The 20,802-nt window shown below is 33.7% G+C and overlaps 2 protein-coding genes across 4 annotated transcripts in view; both read left to right on the top strand.

The window, feature by feature from the left end:
* LOC130664434 (GTP-binding protein REM 1) overlaps positions 1 to 20,802 on the top strand; it is a 207,444-nt gene that overhangs the window by 171,383 nt on the left and 15,259 nt on the right. For all 3 annotated transcript variants that reach the window (XM_057464302.1, XM_057464300.1, XM_057464301.1), the window contains one exon: positions 7,768 to 7,850. In XM_057464302.1, coding sequence (XP_057320285.1) covers positions 7,768 to 7,850 — 83 coding nt within the window. The remainder of the gene's footprint in view (positions 1 to 7,767; positions 7,851 to 20,802) is intronic.
* Positions 15,610 to 16,769, top strand: LOC130664436 (uncharacterized). Its single transcript, XM_057464303.1, has one exon. It carries the CDS (start codon positions 15,780 to 15,782, stop codon positions 16,344 to 16,346), a length of 567 nt encoding a protein of 188 aa, XP_057320286.1. The 5' UTR covers positions 15,610 to 15,779; the 3' UTR covers positions 16,347 to 16,769.

The following is a 20,802-nucleotide window of genomic DNA, read 5'->3' as shown; positions in this document are numbered from 1 at the left end:
AGTAAGCAGAATCATATAAACTTAAGGCTTTATTTGAATTTCCCAAATACGTTTCTTTTATAGTGATCGATAACAAAATATTATTTGTTACAACGTGTATATTGTTGGTAATTTGATTGCCCTACATGTAGAACAAATTTTCTCGTAGTATTGATATTTTTAATAATAAAGCCTTGTTTGGGCGAGAACTAAAAATAATTAGTTTATAAATTTGTTGGTGTTTATTAATAAAATTATTATTATGGAGTTTATATTTAAGAGCAGATTATATTGTCTTCTGACTGTTGCAAACTTAGAGTGGATGTTAGAGTGGTGGACTGTATTGGATGACTCTGGTACTGGTGATGGTTTCAACAGGATAGGTGAAACACTCCCGTGGCTGACGATCTCGCTGTGTCTAGCTTGGCAGGGTCAAGCTACTGCTGACGTGATCTGGCGGTCTCAGAAATGGTGCAGGACTCTGGTTCTTGGACTGGAGACTCACAGCGCTCGTTCAAACTCGTACTTTGCTCGTTCAGCTCGTAGTTTCTCGTTCGCAGTGATTAAGCAGCAGCTGTTGGGAATAATGTGTCGTTAATGGCTTGCTCGGATATTAGAGAGATAGCTGCAGATCAGCTTAGGAGTTAGAAGATGATACTGGAGTTCTCGCACGCTACGCATGGGCGTTGCAGGAGACTCGAACAGAGCGCAGTTAAATTATAGCTTAAGTAGACAGGTGCACGGTCACAAGAATATCTCGAGCTTCGTTTCTCATCTAGCCGATCCACCACAACGACTGACGGGTCGCCAAGGCGGTGTCCCGGTCGCGAAGAACCAGGGACCAGTCTGGGGTAAGGCCTTGACGAAGACTGGGGGCAGGTCAGCCATTGTGATGCAGTCGGCAAGAGCAGGAAGATGATGCTGCCTGCTAGGGCATCTGACAGTTCACCAGGAGGTGCCCCGGCCGCAGGTGAGCCGGGACCAGACACTGAAAGAGCTTATGACGTACTGGGAGAGGTCAGATGCGGACTAGTCAGGTGAGAATCCAGTAGGTACCTCTCGAAACTCTCATCTAGCCAATCCACCACAACGACTGACGGGTCGCCAAGGCGGTGTCCCGGTCGCAGAGAACCAGGGACCGTTCTGGGTAAGGCCTTGGTGAAGACTGGGGGCAGGTCAGCCATCATGGTGCTCTCGGTAAGGAGAGCATACCCGAAAGGATTCTCCAGAGTAGATGTGGTCCGCTATAACTACTGACGAGTCACAAGGTGATGCCCCGGTCGCAAGTGAACCGGGACCAGACTCAGGAAGACCTTGTGACGAACTGGTAAAAGGTCAGTCATTAAAGCGCGACCCACTTAGAGCGTCAGAGTATTGACAACATGCGAGAGAGAATAGCAATTGAATCTGTTTACATACCGAAAGTAACCCAGGTTGTAATTTACTTAGACCTGAGTTTGGTGGTGGAGTGCTGGTAGTCTGCGGCTGGATATCACGGTCACACCAGTGCGGGGTGAGCTGATGCAGATGAAAAATGACCACGAGCTGCTGAGTACTCTGGATGCTGCGCACTTGTTTCTTGATGGTAATAGTTGCCCGCTAAACTAGGATTAACTGAATAATTATAACTGAACGGTTTTTAATTTCACTGTGTCAGGAAAAGAATTGATTGAACTGATATTTGCGAACTGCTGCGAAACTGGTCAGGAAAACTGATAAGTTCGGAAGCACTCGATGTGCTCGGTACGAGAGGTTAGAGAATGACTGACTGGAAACAACGGCAACGAGTTGGTGCAGACTGCCAGTATGCTAAAAAAAAAGGTTTAAAGAACTGGTTTGGAAGTTTCTCGAGTTTTCCATTTTCCTAAGAGCGTGAGAAAGTTCTGTAGAATTATTTATAATAAAAAGTTATGTATAAAAAAAAAGGAACGAAATCTGGCGACCAAATGTTCGCGTAGAAGAGCTGCGTATGCGGGTGAAAGGCTCGCGCTGTGTACGGAAAGGATCAACTTTTATGGCCCCGAACCCGGGACGGTCATAAAAGTAGGTACACGGCGATGTTGCGAGTAGCGCAGAGCTGAAATATTTAGTTTAAAAGGAAAGAATTATAATTTTGAATATTTTATTATATTTCTGAAATGCACAGTTGTTAGTTTCTTGTAACAATTATTTAATTAATTTTTTTGATGTATCAATTTTCCACAAGCCTTAAATTTGTATGATTCCGTTTACTCTAGACTTAAATGGCCTGTTAGTATACGAAATATCAAGTTTACAAATTCCTACTCCTGGGACTTTTTTTAAAGAAATTTAATATTATTCAAGAATATTCTAGAGCCGAATTTTTATCTCACACGATTCAAAAGTTATAATATTTGTAATCATCAAAAATTTTTCTGCATGTTATTTAAATGGGAAATTTCAAATGGCTACCGACACCTTTTTAAATTGAGCTAAAAATTTTGCCCAATGGGAGAATTTTTTTCTCGATATATAGGTCCTTTTTAAGACATAAATTCGATAGGTTGGTTTTTTTGGCTCACCTTAATACATATATTACGGTGCTCCGTTTGAAACGAACATTTTTTTTTCACTCCCCATTGAAAATCTTGTTCTAAATGTTAAAATTAAAATTTAGTCCAATTTTGAGCTCCCAATGTTAATATCAACCACTGGAACAACGTCTTCGAAGTTTTTCTATGCTAAAAGCGCGTAAATTTAGTTTTTTTCCTTTTCAATGAATAAAACTCAGCCCCACATTTATGTATCGTATCGGTGCAAAGTATTTCTTGAAGAGAATTATATGCTCTTTAAAAAAGCCAGTATCTGCTAAGCTCTGATCTCAACTCTAGCTTTCCGTGAGTCTTTAATGTCAAACTTTGTATCAAATTAATGGTTTTTTGCTGTAAACTCATGAACGGTCGAATTTAGAGAAAAAAAGTGTATGACCTTTTTTGTAGAAAATTTAGTTTTCTATGAAAAAGGTCGAATGACTTAAATATGTAAAACTATTATTTTGAAAAATATATGAAATTAAAGTTATTAAAATTTTAAATTTCAGCAAAATTTCGAGATTAATTGTTTTATAATTAAATAATATTCATTATTTTTAGCAGATTTTCGTCTTATTTTATCCCTCACTTACCTTAAACAAGAAAATCAAAATTTGTAAGACATTCAAAATCAAGTGTTCACAATCTATTTTTGGAATGAACTCGAAATCAAATGGGTTTTTAAACTGATTTGGATGAATATATCAGGATATTTTTTATACTGTGTATATTTATATATTAATCGTTATCTTTCATAAATTACTGATCGTATTTTAATTATTAAATCAAAATAATCATCAATTGATACGAAAATGATAGCTTACTTACATACATTTTTGGCAGCTTGATGATTTTACATAATAAAATATGCTTTTTATGTCAGTCTTTTAATTATTAAGCAGCGCTCATCAGTTTTTAAACTATCGCTACAGCTGTATAATTTTTTCATTTTGGTAATGATTACACAAATTAAGGAACAAAACTTGTTCTTTTCATTGTTTTGTAAAACTTTGAGCAATCGGCCTGGGCAAACGGTTCGATGGATCAATCTGAAAATTTCCAGGGTTTTTTGGGATACATTAAGCTGTAAAATCACCTGGCAACATTAACCTATCCATCAATATTTGCAAAGTAGCGATGAATTTACTAAAAAACCATAAAATGTCCATTTTTTGTGGGTTTTTCAAATTGATATTAAGGATGAATAAAAATTTTTTTTTTAAATCGAAAATGGAGCTTGTGGGGACTGGATTCAAATTTGTCAAACTGCCCTTTAAATTACTTTGCGACCATTAGTTGCTGAGATATCGATAATCAAAGCAAAAGGATCCTTTTTCAATTGAAGGCTGATATCTCAGCAGCAAATTGTCGTACAGAGAAACCAGAAAAGCAAATTGTAGCTGAACAAATTTCCTAAATGAGCCATGAATTGCTTTTTCTGAGAAAAATTTCCCGGCCCCGTAGACCCAAAAAACAAAACTAAAAGATTTAGAAAAATTTTGTCTCGAGCTATTTCTTATGATTCCGCAAAAACCGTGGCTCCAAAAATTATTTTGCTAAAAGATCTTTAAACTAATGATTTCAAGCTTCAATTCGCTTTTTTTTTTTTTTTTTTTTTCAATACGATCATTTTTCACGAAAATACAGCCTTCCAAAAATCACTAAAAAACTTATAAAATTCTCTTGTTCCTTTAATTTTTTGGATAGGTGTATATAGTAGGGTGCTCTGTTTGAAACGAAGAATTTTTTTTTAGTTCCCTATCAAAACTTGTTCTTCATGTAAAAATAAAAATTGAGTAAAATTTTGGGTTCTTAATAATAATCTTAAGAACTGGACCAACGTCGTTGAAGTTGTCACGATTGGAGATCGTGATGGGCGTAGGTACGAATTTCGTATAAAGGTATGAAATAAAAGGGTACTTACATTGATCAAGGTCCAGTTTGTATGCCCGGCTACCGTTAACCAAATGGTCAGTTTATTCTGTTTATATTCAAATCGCGCCTACACAATATTGTTGAAGACAATATTGATAAGACCCAAAGCGATTTCCAATCTATGAGTGTGACTTATTTAATTTCACAATCAAACGTTGAGCGGTAAACGTAAGATTGTATACCCCCTACTGTTAACTATCTGTCTGAGCGGCTAAACAGGTAGAAAATAAGGGATAAAGGAAGGTGGGCTGCCGAAAAGCCTCGTGAAGCTAGTATTCTATTGCTAAAGTAAAATTGTCTGAGAAATAATGTTTTTCAAATTATTATGTTAACGAGTAATTATTTATTTAAGATCCAGTATACTCAAAATACAAAAGGGTTACAAATATTTAAAATAGTCAATGTAAAATAAAGTGTGTCATGCATATGTTTTATAATCAGGTTCAAAATATATAAAATAATAAAAGTATCAAATAATGATTACAATGGTTAAAACTTACCCTAAACAGGTTTAGGTGAGGTGTCAAGACTGTCAGCAGTAACACAGGACACTTCTACACACGCGCTCTCGCAGCTAATTAATATGATTCTAATTGATCAATTTATTCAGTTTGTTTTAATTATTTATGCGTTTCAAAATCTTCGTAATTTATGTAAAATATAAATTGATAATAAGTCTTCGCGTTTTTCGCGGTAAAATAAAATGTAAATTTGTTTGTAAAAACTTCGCGTATTTTTACGGTAAAATATAATTCTTTAAAATCTTCGCATTCTCGCGGTAAAATATTATTCAAAATCTTCGCGAATTTTCGCGGTAAAATAATTCTTTAATCTTCGCTTTTCTCGCGGTAAAATATTCTTTGATTCTTCACGTTTTTGTGGTACAATTCAATATTAAAATAAAATAAAATGATTAAAATAAGATGAAGAAAATCAGCGCTACCGGTGCTTCCGATTGATATTAAATTACGACTTACGACGATCAAGGTCCGGTTCATATGCCCAGCTACCGTCAACCGAATGGTGAATTTAATAACACGCCAATTATTCTCCTGAGACTAGTAGAAAATGATATACCGATTATTCGAGTGCTTACGTCGATCAAGGTCCGGTTCGTACGCCCAGCTACCGTTAACCGAATGCTCAATCGGGACATCAATCCTCTAGCCACGAACACCGTCAAGTGTCCGGAGTTCAGTATGGTTCAGAGTTTGAATCCCAAAAGAACTGATGAGCTAAAGTCCATGGTCTTGTTATATGGTCTTCACCTATGAAAAGTGGTGGTAACTTGTTTCCCATACGAAAAGACTCGGACCCACTCGAAAATTCTAGGCTCATGCACACGTGTGATCCCTGGGAAATAGATTTTGACTATTGAGTAGGCCGATGACCTGGCGCCACTCTGCCGCCGAGGAAACCATAAATTTTGGTAGTTTCCATCAGTTTTCTCTAATTTCCAAGAATTACATGCAGGTGCACATGAGTTGGGTGGTCTATAGTTTTTAAGAAGAAAATCAAAGAAAGATTACCGCTCCTATGCTTAGATTCTTAAATGGGAACGGATACATAAATTTTAAAAGTACGTTAAGTAAAAATGATGAAATTTAAAGGAAAAAGAAATCGATAATACACGTGGTCCATTAGTACAACACGACCTAATTGTAAAGCGTTGACAACGCTCAGGTAGGTATATTTGTCCGGTACGACTGCTGGCGTCAGTAAGTCGGACGTCATAAAAAAGATCTAAGTGCAAGAGATCTTAGTGTGTACTTATTTGGGAAGAAAAATAATAAAATTTTTGAATGTAGCAGCCGTGACAAAGTTTTCTCATGCTAAAAGCATGTAAATTTCGATTTTTTTTTTTATCGAATAAAAAGCCCCATATTCACGTATCGTATTGGTTCACAGTTTTCTTCGAAGAGAATTGTATGCTCTTTGAAAAAGCATGCATGTGCTTAGCAATACCTTCAACTACAGCCCTCGTGGAAGCCTTGTAAGTCTAATGTCCTACGAAATTAGTGGTTTTTTATTGTTAACTTGTAAACGGTTGACTTTGGGGAAAAAAAACACAACATTTTTTGTAGGAAATTTAGGATTCTACGAAAAAAGTTCCAATAAGTCAAATCTTTAAAATCAATATTTAAAAAGATATATGAACTTTAAGTAAGTAAAATTCGAAATTTTAGCTAAATGACAATGTTCAATAATATAAAATAAATTCAGTTACTAACTTATGGTAAGTAACAATTAATATATATTTATATAAAATATAAAATGCCCGTAATTATTTATCGAAATTGGTCTTAAGTACCAACCTCATTTGCAATTCTTTTCAAAAATTCAATGATTAAAACACAGGTTTGCAGAATCTCGTTTGAATTTTCAATTTCCTTGGGACCTAACAGATGAATGATGTTCGAAAAAACATGGTTTATGTAATGGTTTTTAATTATAAACCCGTTAATTTTGACATGTAGCTGAAATTGTGAATTTTCATTACTTAAAGTTCATATATCTTTTTAAATATTGATTTTAGAGATTTGACTTATAAGAACTTTTTTTGTAGAGAACTAAATTTCCTACAAAAAATTTCATGTACTCTTTTTTTCCAAAAGTCAACTGTTTACAAGTTAACAACAAAAAACAACTAATTTCGTAGGAAATTAGACTTTCAAGGCTTCCACGAGGGCTGCAGTTGAAGATACTGCTAAGCACATGCATGCTTTTTCAAAGAGCATACAATTCTCTTCCAAGAAGACTGTGAACTAATAAGATACGTGAATATGGGGCTGAGTTTCATTCGATAAAAAGAAAAGAATCAAAATTTACATGCTTTTAGCATAAGAAAACTTTAACGACGTTGTTCCAGTTCTTAAAATTGTTATCAAGAGCTCAAAATTTTACTAAATTTTTATTTTTACATGTAGAACAAGATTTTTGATGGGGAACAAAAAAAATCTTCGTTTCAAACGGAGCACCCTAGTATATATACATAAATTTTTTAACGAATGGTATTTTTGAACTCCACTCAACCAATTATGATAGGTGATGACAACATTCCTTAAAAAATTGTCTATGAGGACAAATACAATACCTAGACAAAAAAAAAAATCTACCCAATATCACATTTTTGCAAATATCTATTCTTTAACCATTTCCTAAAAATTATTTTCTTTTGAACATTCAAATTTAATGTTTATCTATCAATTGTCAACCAATGTATACAACACGATCCCACTATGTAAAAAACAATTATTATACTATGATTTTAACGTTTGTGTTATGTTAATATTGTTTCCAGATGAATCTAAAGAAGAGTCGGTTTTCGTCATGCTCAATGGTGAAGAAACCGAGTTAAAATTCGCAAATATAACCGATTTAAAGGTAAGAATCTGTCTTTTATTTTGAGTAGGGTAGTCGAAGATTTTTAATAGGATTTATTTTAAAATTAATTTATCCTTATTAAGAAAAAATTGGTTACGAAAGATTTTATTGTATCGAGAAATAAACACACCCCACACACATCACTATGAATAAATAATTAATTCCCTAGCAAATTTGTTTATACCGGAAATTTAAGTTTCTTTTGGGTTCATTTCCGATAAAGTAGAAATTGATAAATATTTCGGTATGTTTTAAGAATTATACCCAGATTATATTCAAATCGTCTCATGTTTTGAATATGTTTTTGAATTTTTAATCTTAAATGATACTGAGAAAATATCTATTTCAAGTATGACATACTCAAATTATACCGAAATCTGAGAGGTTGAGGACAATTTCCTAAGACTATCTTTTCTATAAGTCTTTACCTGGAAAAAAGGAAAAATGTTTCTTTGAAGTTTGAAGTAAATAAATTAATTGAATACATCGAAAATTATAATAATACTATTTCAATTGAGTGTTTAGTATTTCAATGCTTTTTAGTAGTAAATAGTTCGAAAATTATTTTCATAATAATTTAATCATTGATTTACTTATTTACTTCTGTTTTTTTTTTTTTTTTTTTTTTTTTACCAAAATAAAAAAAAATTTCCGTGTTAAAGGAAATATTTCTGTTTATGTTTGATAGACATACATTGATCATTCATTTATTATTAATTTGATTCTATTGCAATAACAGTATAGATAGTTAACCCGGGTCAAAAAATTAGATCTGTTTTAAAATAAATGATAAATTCAAATATTTTTTCTTTAATTCAAGCTTATAAATCGTATTTATTTAATATAAGAATTTAATCTGTTTTTGCCCGTACTATTCCTTATCCAGGCTAATATCAGACTTATTTTCGTATGATATTTAGTCTGTTTTAAATCTCGTTTAGACTAAAAACAGACTTTTTTATTATAATTATTGGTCTGTGTTCAATTGTTTTTAAGGACAAAAACAGACTTTATTTTCTATAATATTTAGTCTGTGTTCAATTGTTTTTAAGGACAAATACAGGACTTTTTATAAATATAAATAATAATAATAATAATAATCGAGATTTATTAATTTATTTTAATTTTCTTGGTATTTAAAACATGCTAATGCGCTTCCATAATTAGATGTCACACGGAGAAAAATGTTGGCTCGAAACCTACCAATTTTTACAATGCTGTCAACTAAACTTAAAAAAGGGAGTAAAGCATCCAAAAAATTATCGTGCTCTTACAAAAAATGATTATACTGTATCACATTACTTATTACGCGCGAGAAACTTATCGATGAGCTTCAATATCAATTACTTCCATACATTATAATAATTTTGATGCAGCATAATAATTTTTTATAAGAGCATAGTAATTTTTTGGATACTTTACTCACTGTTTCAAGTTTGGTTGACAGCATAATAAAAATTGGTAGATTTCGAGCCAACATTTTTCTCCGTAGCACAAGAATTTTGATGTTTTCTTATGACAAAATATTTTCAATTTTATCCAGTAAATAAGAGAAAATTCTTGACATTTTAAGAGTTGTTTTGTCACTTTTATTCGATGATATAAATATTCAATGAAGACAACTAAAAAATTAAGCTGTCAAATTTTCATTAACTGCCGACATTTTTAAACAAAAGATAGTAAATAAATAGTAAATAAAACATAATCAATTCTGCAACTTAATATTTTTTCATAAATATTGCCCATAAATAAAAATTTTATAAGTCCATGATTTAATCTAGTTTTGTCCTTGTAAATTTTCAGAACTAAAATTTTTTAAAGTTCACGAATTAATCTAATTTAGTCTGCTCGTAACGCATTTGTTTTTTTAAGTAGCAGGTCAAAAACAGCTTAAAATTTTCATAAACGATCAAAATCAGATCAAATAGTCCAATCAGACTAAAATCAGGTCAAATTTTTCAGTCCGGGTAGATCAAAAACTGATTAAAATTTTTATCGAAGTTCAATATCAGACCAAGTAGTCCAAATACAGTCCAGTTAGATTAAAATCAGATCAAATTTTTCGACCCGGGAACACAAATATAATGCATAAAAAAACACAAACCATAAATAAAAATAAAATTGCCCTCGCAGATTTGAATCACGGTGGAAACACCGTGGAAGTGTAAACACCGTGGATCCACCATGGTTACACGGTGGGTTTGTTCTATTTCACCACCGGGTACACACAGTATATCTACTGTGATTACACGGTGTATCTACCATGATTCCACGGTGGCTTGACCACTGTGTATATACGGTGTTTCCACTGTGATTACGCGGTGTATCCACCGTGTTTCCACGGTGGCTTTGTGCTATTTCACCACCGTGGTTCCACGGTGTATCCACCGCGTAATTACAGTGGAAACACCGTGTATACACCGCGTAATTACAGTGGAAACACCGTGTATACACAGTGGTCAAGCCACCGTGGAATCACGGTGGATACACCGCGTAATCACAGTGGTAAAATGGAACAAACCCACCGTGTTTCCACCGTGATTCAAATTTGCGAGGGTGTTCATTTCACCAAGACCTGTGACAGAACCATAAGAACTCCACGAGACTCTCAAGTGAGAAGTCACAAGGTCGAAACCTCAGTCAATTATCGCTTTTAGTAGATTTCATAAAAATTTAACTATTGTATTTGTCCTCATGATGGAATTTTCGAACAATTTTGCTATCTCTAAACTCAGCTTAATGAGCTGAGCCATGAAATACATTTTGTTCAAAAGTTTTTATATATATATATATATATATATATATATATATATATATATATATATATATATATATATATATATGTCAGAGATGAAAGAATAAAATGGGGTTTTCCAATGGGAAGGGAAATTCTTAACAGTCGAGACTAGTTTTTACAGTAACAATTAAATAAAATTCGAGCTCTAGTTGTTTACAACTTAAGTAGATTATGTAGTAAGACACAGAGGACAAGATAGTAAAATAATAAGATTGTTGTCCTTCTTTGAACATTTTTGACTAAAAGGCTTCTAATGAAGAGTACAGAGTTTTTGGACTAGTTGAGTCGGTCAGTTCTGATTGAGCATTCGTTGTGCGAGTACAAGTTTTCCTGTTGACCGTGGATTCGTTCTCGAGCCTAGTTTACCGTAGTACTCGTATATTATTTAATCATAGTTTATTATTAATATTATCGGGCGATTGTATACTACGATTAGTATCATTTATTATTATTAATTTATTGTTATCATTTTATGTGTAACAAATATTGTGTTAGTTATAATTCTGTATGTATTAACAATTGAGAGATATTATATTCGTTATACCGTTTATTTAGTTACTACTATTTGTGAATAATACATTAATAATAAATTACTGTTTGTGTAATTATTATTCGTTTATATTTGAAATAAAATGCCAGACAAAAATAATAAACCCGATGGTCAGGGTGATGCCCATCATATTACTGGTCCTCCGACATATATATATATATATATATATATATATATATATATATATATATATATATATAGAGACGGACGCACTTCCCGCACTAATACAGATATACTTTAAAATTATATATTCAACATCCAGTTATAAATTATTCATACACACGCCATCTGCCAAGAGCTCATAAGCCCACTGGTGAGTGGAAGCTTATTTTGATTATTATAAATTACTGTGGATTATTGGAGGACTGGGTTTTGGAAGTGGACTTGGGACCTGGTGACGAAGGATCGGGTTCGAGGAGGTTAGAGGACCAGAGGAATCTATTGGTGTCTTGTTGGAGAGATCAGCGGGGGTCACGGGACAGTTGTGGGAGTAAAAGTGTTGAAGTGAGTGGAGTTTTCTCGAGTATAAAATTGTTAAAATAGAGTCATTGTAAATATTGTTAAAATAGAGTCATTGAGAAATATTGTTAAAATAGAGTCACTTATAATATTATAATAGTAGAGTCAGTATAAAATCTTTTCAAAGTCAAATTGTCGAGTCAAATTCATCATTCATTCTAACTTATTGTTCACCTGTCATTATAAAATTTTGTAAGACGACCCGTTCGTCAAGACCCGTCTTGAATAAATGCCAGACTCATTTATTTCCTATAAATTACATATTGATTATTTCTGAACATTTCCCTTTACAACTGTAAGCTTCAGCGAATTTTCTCTCTCGTAAATTATATTTTTCACTGCGTGGTCCAGTCGGGGTTTACCCTCACCCGGAGATACTGAGATAGTCAGACAGGCTCGCAGAACGCCTCAAGTTTTGCATATGTAAGGGATACTTATTATATTGGGACCACAATCTAAACAAATATAATAAGCACACCCATTACAATAATAAGTTAATTCGTGTGTTTACCACTAACTGCCTGGGAATTTCTGGAAGAATTGGTCCAGCGCGTAGTTAACACGACCTTCCTGGAAACCCGCATGGAAATATATATATGCGCAAATATATGCAAACATATATGAGTTATATATGAGCAAGATCACGTCAAGTGGACCCCCATTTTCCACTTGATCATGATAATTAAGTCTATGTATTTTTTTCGTATGTAGTCACTATGAAAAATTAATCCCTCAAACGATTTTTCGAAATTTTCATTTTAACAACAATTTTTTTCACAATGAAATTTTGAGTACTTTTAATTAAAAAATAGATTCCAAAACAGCCGTTAAAGATAAATTGATGAAATTTTCAGGATTTATTGTCGAATATTTATATTTTATAAAAATACTAATAGCACAAAATTATTTGTTTATTATCCATTTGTTAATGAACTTTCAAGTAAACAAATGAAAATTTCATTGACTTCTCCGTCAAAAAATAATGCTTTTTTTCATGGGTTACATGCGTTAATTATTAAAATTTAAGATTTCAAAAGAAAATTTCACTGCTCGTGATTAGTTTAAACAATATGAATTTATTTATCACCGTGCGCCGCTCGCTAAGCGTTCTCAATACAGTGCGTGGCTGAGCGTCTCAGGCTCTACTGCAGCTTTGGTCAGTTATAATTGAAAGTAACACTTAAAAATATTATTACTAAACAAATTTTATTTTGTCAAACAATATCATGAATAATACAATGAAATAATTTTTTATTATTAAACTGAAACAGGGAAAACAAACTAATAGTTAAATTGAATTATTAATAAATAATAATTGATGAATTATTATTAAGTAATTATTAACACATTAATTATTTATTGAATAATAATCAGGCAAAAATAACTAATACTTAAACTTAATTATTAATTAATAAAAATTTATAAATTATTATTAAGTAATTATTAACACATTAATTGTGAAAATAATGCGCCGATGAATTTTATTTTCACAATACTATTTATGTACATTACATTGGCAGCTCCCCGGTGGGGCTGAAGTGGCGCCGACTTCATTACAAAATGATAGCGGAACACAAAAACTCAATCGAATCTGCTGGGCTCTGCTGCTTCTATGACTAGACTAGCAGGTGGGGCCTCTTATCAAAGATGAACACCTGTATAGGCCGAGCATTGGTGGCGGCAGAGGCCCATAAACATTCGCAGAACATCTAGCTTTGGTGTAAGCCAACGTGTCAAAGCAGTGATAGAGGAAGTCCTCCACCACCAACGTTGCCCTTGGATAACAGGCATCCTCCATTGTATAAGTGCCTTATCCTACACAGTGGGCTCTGAAGGATGGACCATAATAACACCCACATTAACTTCTTAGGAGACAAAATTTCGGATGACAAGACCCCCCGATGACAAGGACACGACGTATGATGGCCGCAGTAGCTGAAGGCCAGGACTTATAGTGATGGGAGAACGACGATGGGCTTAGCTAACGCCAAGTTCCGGTTCTTCCTGAACTAGTGGGGACTGCTGACAGCGGCTGTGTCCCGCGACGTGTTTCCTTGGACTCGCGGCGGAAAATCACCGAAATAAAAACTATGCTTCCTCCACCTATGAACTCACAAACAATAGTATCTACAGTAGTCAAATTTTAAATAGTTGTCGGAAGGACAGTGAGCTTAGCATGTTCGTTGTTAGGTAAACTGGCAATAAAGCAAAGCCTAATGACAATGATCACCAGGACCACAATCTTCTTCGATAACTATAAAGTTGTCCTTAATGGGCCCGGGTACAATAGCTAACACAAGCTGAGTGCCCGGTTAAACCAACGAAACTCAATTCAAATTCACACATTAATTATTCATTAAATAATAATCAGGCAAAAATAACTAGTACTTAAACTTAATTATTAATTAATAATAATTTATAAATTATTATTAAATAATTATTGATACATTAATTATTCATTAAACAATAATTACACTGAGAAAAAAATTTTCTCCTGACAACTAAATTTTAGTTATGACAAGAATATGATTTGATTGCCCATTGCCAATCATACATTTGGTTGTTTTAACTAAATCTTTTGTAATCCACCAACAAAACAAATTATTAGAAACTATAAAATATTTAGTAAAGATAATTACGCGTTTAGTAGCAAGCATAAAATCAAATTGATTACCTGTAGAGTTTATAAAGGAGTCATAATGAAATGTATAAGTGATCATTATAGAGAATGAGTTAATAATAATGATTCAACATTATTTTTAAATGACAGAATATTTATTTAACAGTTCAATAAATGCATATTTAGAGAAATAATTTATTTCCTTCACAAGTACCTTTTTTCGTACTATGACAAAAATTGTTCAGGATGAATATTAATATTAAACATTAATGTCATAGTGTAATACAGTATACCTCTATATTACTATCAAAAATATTCAGCGGATAACTCGTCCCATAAATTCTTCAAGCTCGGAATATAAAAACTCTGAAATAAGTATCTTACCAGGGACATCACAAATGGTGGGCGCGATCTAGTGGCAAGCACCGAACTACTCCAGCTGCTGCTGCCTAACACCATAACTTTTAAATCAATAATCATTAGGTTCAATTATATATTTATTAACCTTGAACAAATATAGATATTTATTCTAAATGAATATATTTTTTTGTCTAATTAATTTTTATTAGAGTTAATATAATAATATTTTGCTCTAATATTTGGATTTGTTGGCACTACAAAATAGTTTAGTTGTCCATTAAATAAATGTTTTCTTAACTCTACCAAAAGATTTTATTATCTTAGAGAGAGAAATGTTAATGTCAACCAAATAGAGTCTATTGAATCATTTGTTAAAAATGATAAAATAGATTATGTTGACGTAATAAAATTTAGTTGTCCCAAACAAATTTTAGTTTAATAGAATTCAACAAAACCAATTTAATTGTCCAAAGAAAAATTTTTTCTCAGTGTAGGGAAAACTGACGAATAACTAAACTTAATTATTAATTAATAATAATTCTGAAATTATTATTAACTAATTAATTATTTATTAACTAATAACACGGGAAAAAAGATTTTATATAATCATATATAAACATATATGTTCATATACAATTTATACATGATCATATAAGAAATATATAAAAATTATATATGATTACATAAAAGCTTATATGATCTTATAAAGTTCTTATAAGAATTAATATACTCTTGTGAAGACTTTATCAAAATTGATATGATTTTATATTAAGTTACATATAGCTTTATAAAATTACTAGATAAAGTTTTATATGCTTACATACAATTATATATGATCATATAAAAGTTCATATGATCTTCTTAAAATCTTATAAGAATTTATATAGTTTTATAAGGATTTTATAAAAATTGATGTGATTTTGTAAAAATTGAAGTGATTTCATATCAACCCGGGAAAAAACAGAACCCCGAACACTGAGAAGAGTTTTACCACGCGTGTGTTTAGACCCAAGATCCAACACAAGTTCGTAAAATGCTATTAAAACTCAGAGGACCGTTGTTAATGCAAAAGATCACTTTGTAATGTTGTCTTTAGATGAAATTGCATTGAAAATTCGTGTAATTTTACCAGCTGGCAGCAACAAAGTTAAAGGTTTTGTCGATTATGGTAACGGTGACAGACACCCTGATATCGCAGATCATGTTCTTGTTTTTATGATGAGAACTCTTGGAAATAGAAAAAAGCAGCCGTTGAGTTACTATTTTGTTCACAAAACTACGCCAACAAAAATCCTAAAAGATTTAATTTTGAAAAATATCAAAGATATCGAACGTACCGGATTTTTAGTTGTCGGTGTTGTTAGTGACCAAGGCTCCACAAAGAAAGCTGCGCTATGTGCTCGACGATCTGAAAATTCAAACATTAATAACACTCTACTCAACACATATATTTTATTCGATGACATCGCTAGGAAAATTCATATTCTCAGTGATATTGTACATATTTTGAAAACAACTCGAAATAATATATGTGGCGATGTTGATTCGTGGCTAAGAAAGCAGCCAGATGGCCAAAAAAACAAGTTGCTATATCCTGGTAATTGTATTAAATGGGGATGGGAAAACAGGATATTGGCGGCACATTGTTGAACTTTATATTTTCAATCCGAAGCTCTCTGACAAGCTCACCTTGACTGAAGAACATGTTTTTTCTACTGGAAAAACAACAATGCGGGTAAAATTTGCTGCTCAAGTCTTCAGTTGTACTGTGGCAAGAAGTCTAAGACAAATGGCTTGTTATAAAATTAGTCAAGGCATAATAAATGTTATAGAACATGACGAAATTTGGGAGACAGCAGCAATCTTGGAAGACACAGATTTAATGTTCGACTTAACAAATGGTACAAACAAACTAAGTGACCCTAAAGCTAAAAGTATAAGATTTAATGTTACCGCTTCATCTCCGCATAAAGAATACTGGGAAAGGTACTAACAAATTGCTAAAAACCGTTTTTGGTTTGAATATTGTAATGGCAAAAAGGTCAATACACCAACTCCGGAAGATCTTGCTATGACTCTTCAGTCAATAAGAGGGTTATGGGAAGATTTACAGGCAGAAGGTTTTAACAAACTCCACTTGCGTTACCTCAATCAGGATGGGTAAGAAAACTTCTTTGGACTCATGCGACAAGAATGTGGCGATTGTCATCATCCAACTTGCTTACATTTAGAGGCTGCTTTTAAAACTGCTCTGGTCACTAGATTTGCAGGAACTGCTCGTCAAGGTACTAATTGCGAAGCTGAAGAAAAATCATCCGCAATTGTTGTAAACTTAGGGGACTTACTTTGTAAAGATAAAGAAAAAGGAATGACGACTCCAAATTCTGTTACTGATTGCAGCATTCAACTAACACCGGAGCTAACTTACGATAACGCTATGTTAGCGATTACTTATACTGACAATAATCCGGAACCACCAACGATGAATTTTGACAATGACGATTTTCCACCGACTGTCCACATAGCTGATGATGGTAATAATTGCGAATACTTCTTCCCGGACTTGAAAACTTTGAAAAAAAACTGGAAACCAACAACTTCGTTGCTCTCACTGATTACTTGGCTGCGGATATAATTGGTCAAAAATTGTTAAAAAAATAACAACTGAATGATTGTTCATCATGCAAATCATCATTTATTGATTTAGCTGAAAAATCAGGACTCAGTGATGCTTTCAAAACACATGTTTTGAAAACTATCGATACTTACAATCGGAACATTTTACCCTGGGTGCATTTCGAAGATGTAGTGTCAATGGCAGAGAAAAGATTATGCAATGAATGCAATTTGGATTGATTACATCGCAAACTTCATAAGTCTAGTGTGTCTCGTGATATGATTAATAAATTATCGCGTTTGTTAATCACTGAATCTTGTAAATCGTTAAACTCTCGCTAAGCCACTTTTTGGAGGACCATCAGCAAATGCAATAAAGATCGCCCAACAAATGGGTAAAGCGAAATAATAATTTAATTTTTGTAAATATTGTAAATATGTACATAGACCGTGTGTTGTTTAAGTTATTAATAAATTATATCTACCACTGCATTCAAATTTCTTTCTTTACATTCAGAATTTCTAAGGCTAAATTAATTTCTATTCTTTCCAATCATGTAAGTTTTGAATTAATTTAGTATTTTCTTTATTGTTTCATTTGTAATTAATTTCAGTTCATAAAAATTATATCAATTAATTTATTTTCGTATACGTTAACTCAATTATTACTTATTTTTATTATTTCACCTTTTCAAGTTTAATTAATTTTATCTATATTTATATTTTAAACTGCATTGTTTATGTTATTTTAATAAATTTATTTTAATATTTATTGTTTTTATAATGTTTTTTTATTTTAAACGTAAAAAAAAAAAAAATGACCTCTGCCGGGATGTGAACACGAACCAAAAATTTGCAACTCGACCCTCGCGACCCTCTAGCCATTTCGGCACTTCTCTATTTTAGCTTTTTAAGTAAATTATAAACTTCTACAAAGAGGTTTGGCTAATTTGGTAAACAGAAATAGATGTCACTGCAATAAACATTTACCAATTTTTTTAGTTACAATATAAATTACCTGTAAAATATTAACTTAGAAAACTACACTAAATATTTATTTGGCTGGATCGGGACGGTGAAAGAAATAATAAATCACTGATTTGGTGTACTGTCCATATTTAACAAAAATAAATCACAGATAATAGAGTTGATTACATGAGTTGAGCACGAGTATATTTTATAATGCACATTTAAGCATGTATTTTGATTGCATTTGAGTTTTAAATTGATCGAGTATAAACCTTTTTGTAATAGAGCACATTTTAATTAGTGAGTATGAATTTTATGAACAGAGTTTGTATAAATTACACGGCACCGTACACATGAAATAGTATATACATATATATATAGAGCGCAGTTAATGTGAAGATTGAGTTTATCGAGTTTAATAGAATACAATTTTACTATATTTTTACACGGCACCGTACACGTGAATTAATATAATTATATAGAGCGCAGTAATGAATAAAATTATTAACAATTAATAATTCACAAATATCACAAATATTTCGAGTATAATTTTTACGTCACAAGTAATTTTATTACGCGACATGTAGAGTACGAGTAAGAACCGAGTAATCCGGTTAGATGCGTCGAGAGCCGAGTCTGAACATATATTATTCTTTGCAGTCACAAATAAAATTTGATATTTATTTTAGAGATCAAGTATGACTGGATGACTGAATGATGACATCAGTCACACCAGTTGGCATCGAGTACGAGTAAATAATTAAGCAATGAGTAATAAATGGAGACTGTATTAGAAAGTAAATTGTAAATTTGATATAAATTATTTGTGGCTGCAAAGTCACGTGATGGCGAGTATGTATATAGATATATCCCGCAGGTTAGTTTAACACGCGGTCAACACAAAAATGATCACAGAGTTTATGTATGAAATTAAAGATATAATTGAAATATAATAAGTGCTGGTAGCACGTGGTGTTCTATAACAAGTGTTGTAGAATAATGGTAGTTGCCGTGTTGCTGGCTATCTAGTTGGAATTCCGAGTATCAGAGGGCGCGTCGATAGCTGCACCTCTGGTATAGTAGAGCTTGGAGTTATCAAATGTTCTGGCGCGAACATTTGATAATTACGCAACATTCCGCCCGCATCAGGAACAGAGTTGCTGATTAGAGTCTTAGGTAATCTTGATGAGTGGTGAGTAGATTGCCATTGAGTTAGGCATCTAGTTCTGGAGCAAGTGGTAAGAGTGCCAGCTTGGCAATTGGACGAGTGAGAGTACCAGTGGCTGTTTGAATGGTTACCACTCGAGTGAGGTTGTCCTTCCCTGGATGGAGTGCAGTCATATTCGCGAGTTGCCATCGAGTTGGTAAAGTTCGTTCATCAGTGAGAAGGACGAGTGAGCCGAGTTTGATGTTGTTGTGAGTGTGATGCCACTTGGTTCGAGCCAGATGACGTTGAATGTAACTGGTGGACCAGTGATTCCAAAAATGCTGGACACGTTGCTGAATGAACTGCCAGCGAGAGAGTCTTGATACTTCTGTATCCATGAGTGAAGGTTCAGGGGTGGCAACGATTGGTCTTCCAATGAGAAAGTGACCTGGAGTGAGCGATGAAGGATCGTGAGGATCGTCTGATAGAGCCTCCAATGGTCTCGAGTTCAAAATCCCCTCCACTTGCGTTAGAAGAGTCGTAAGTTCTTCAAACGTGAAGGCTGATTCTCCGAGTGTGAGAGTCAGGTGGTGTTTCACCGATTTCACTGCGGCTTCCCATTTACCACCCATATGGGGAGCAGCAGGGGGATTGAAATGCCACGTGATTTGATGCACAGTGGCCCAATCGAATAGAGCATGAGATTCTTGAGTACCTTGAGTGAAGAGCCGCTTGATTTCAGAGTATGCGCCTTGGAATGTCGTTCCACAGTCGCTGTAGAGTGCTGTGCATACACCTCGACGATGGATGAACCGTCGGAGAGCTGCAATGAATCCTGATGATGAGTAGTCGCTGACAAGGTCGACGTGAACTGCTGATGTGGTCAGACAGACAAACACACAGATCCAGCTCTTGTATATCCTGGATCCTCGACCTTTCCATGATTTGATTGATACTGGACCAGCGTAATCGACTCCAGTGTGAGAGAATGGTGGCGCCGGAGTGACACGTTGAGCAGGGAGTTGTCCCATTAATTGCTGAGCCCGGACACCTCGATAACGAGCACAGACGAGACATTTGAGTATGTGTGAACGTACTGGTTGTCGTCTACCGATGATCCAGTATCGTAGGCGAAAGTGAGCGAGTGTGAGTTGAGTACCACTATGCATGGTACGCTGATGGGCATCAGAGATGACGAGTCGAGTGAGAGCAGCATCACGAGGTAAAATTGCAGGATGCTTCTGTTGATCAGAGTCTGGAGCATTCTCCAGTCTCCCCCCTACTCGGATGATGCCATCGGTGTCTTGATAGGAAACTAACCGAGCAAACGGGTGATCCTTTGGCCATGATGCTCATTTTTCGAGTAAATGGAGT

The sequence above is a fragment of the Microplitis mediator genome, chromosome 3 (assembly GCF_029852145.1).
Source record: "Microplitis mediator isolate UGA2020A chromosome 3, iyMicMedi2.1, whole genome shotgun sequence".
In the NCBI taxonomy this organism is placed as follows: Eukaryota; Metazoa; Arthropoda; class Insecta; order Hymenoptera; family Braconidae; genus Microplitis; species Microplitis mediator.
This window is presented reverse-complemented; position numbering and strand designations above follow the sequence as displayed.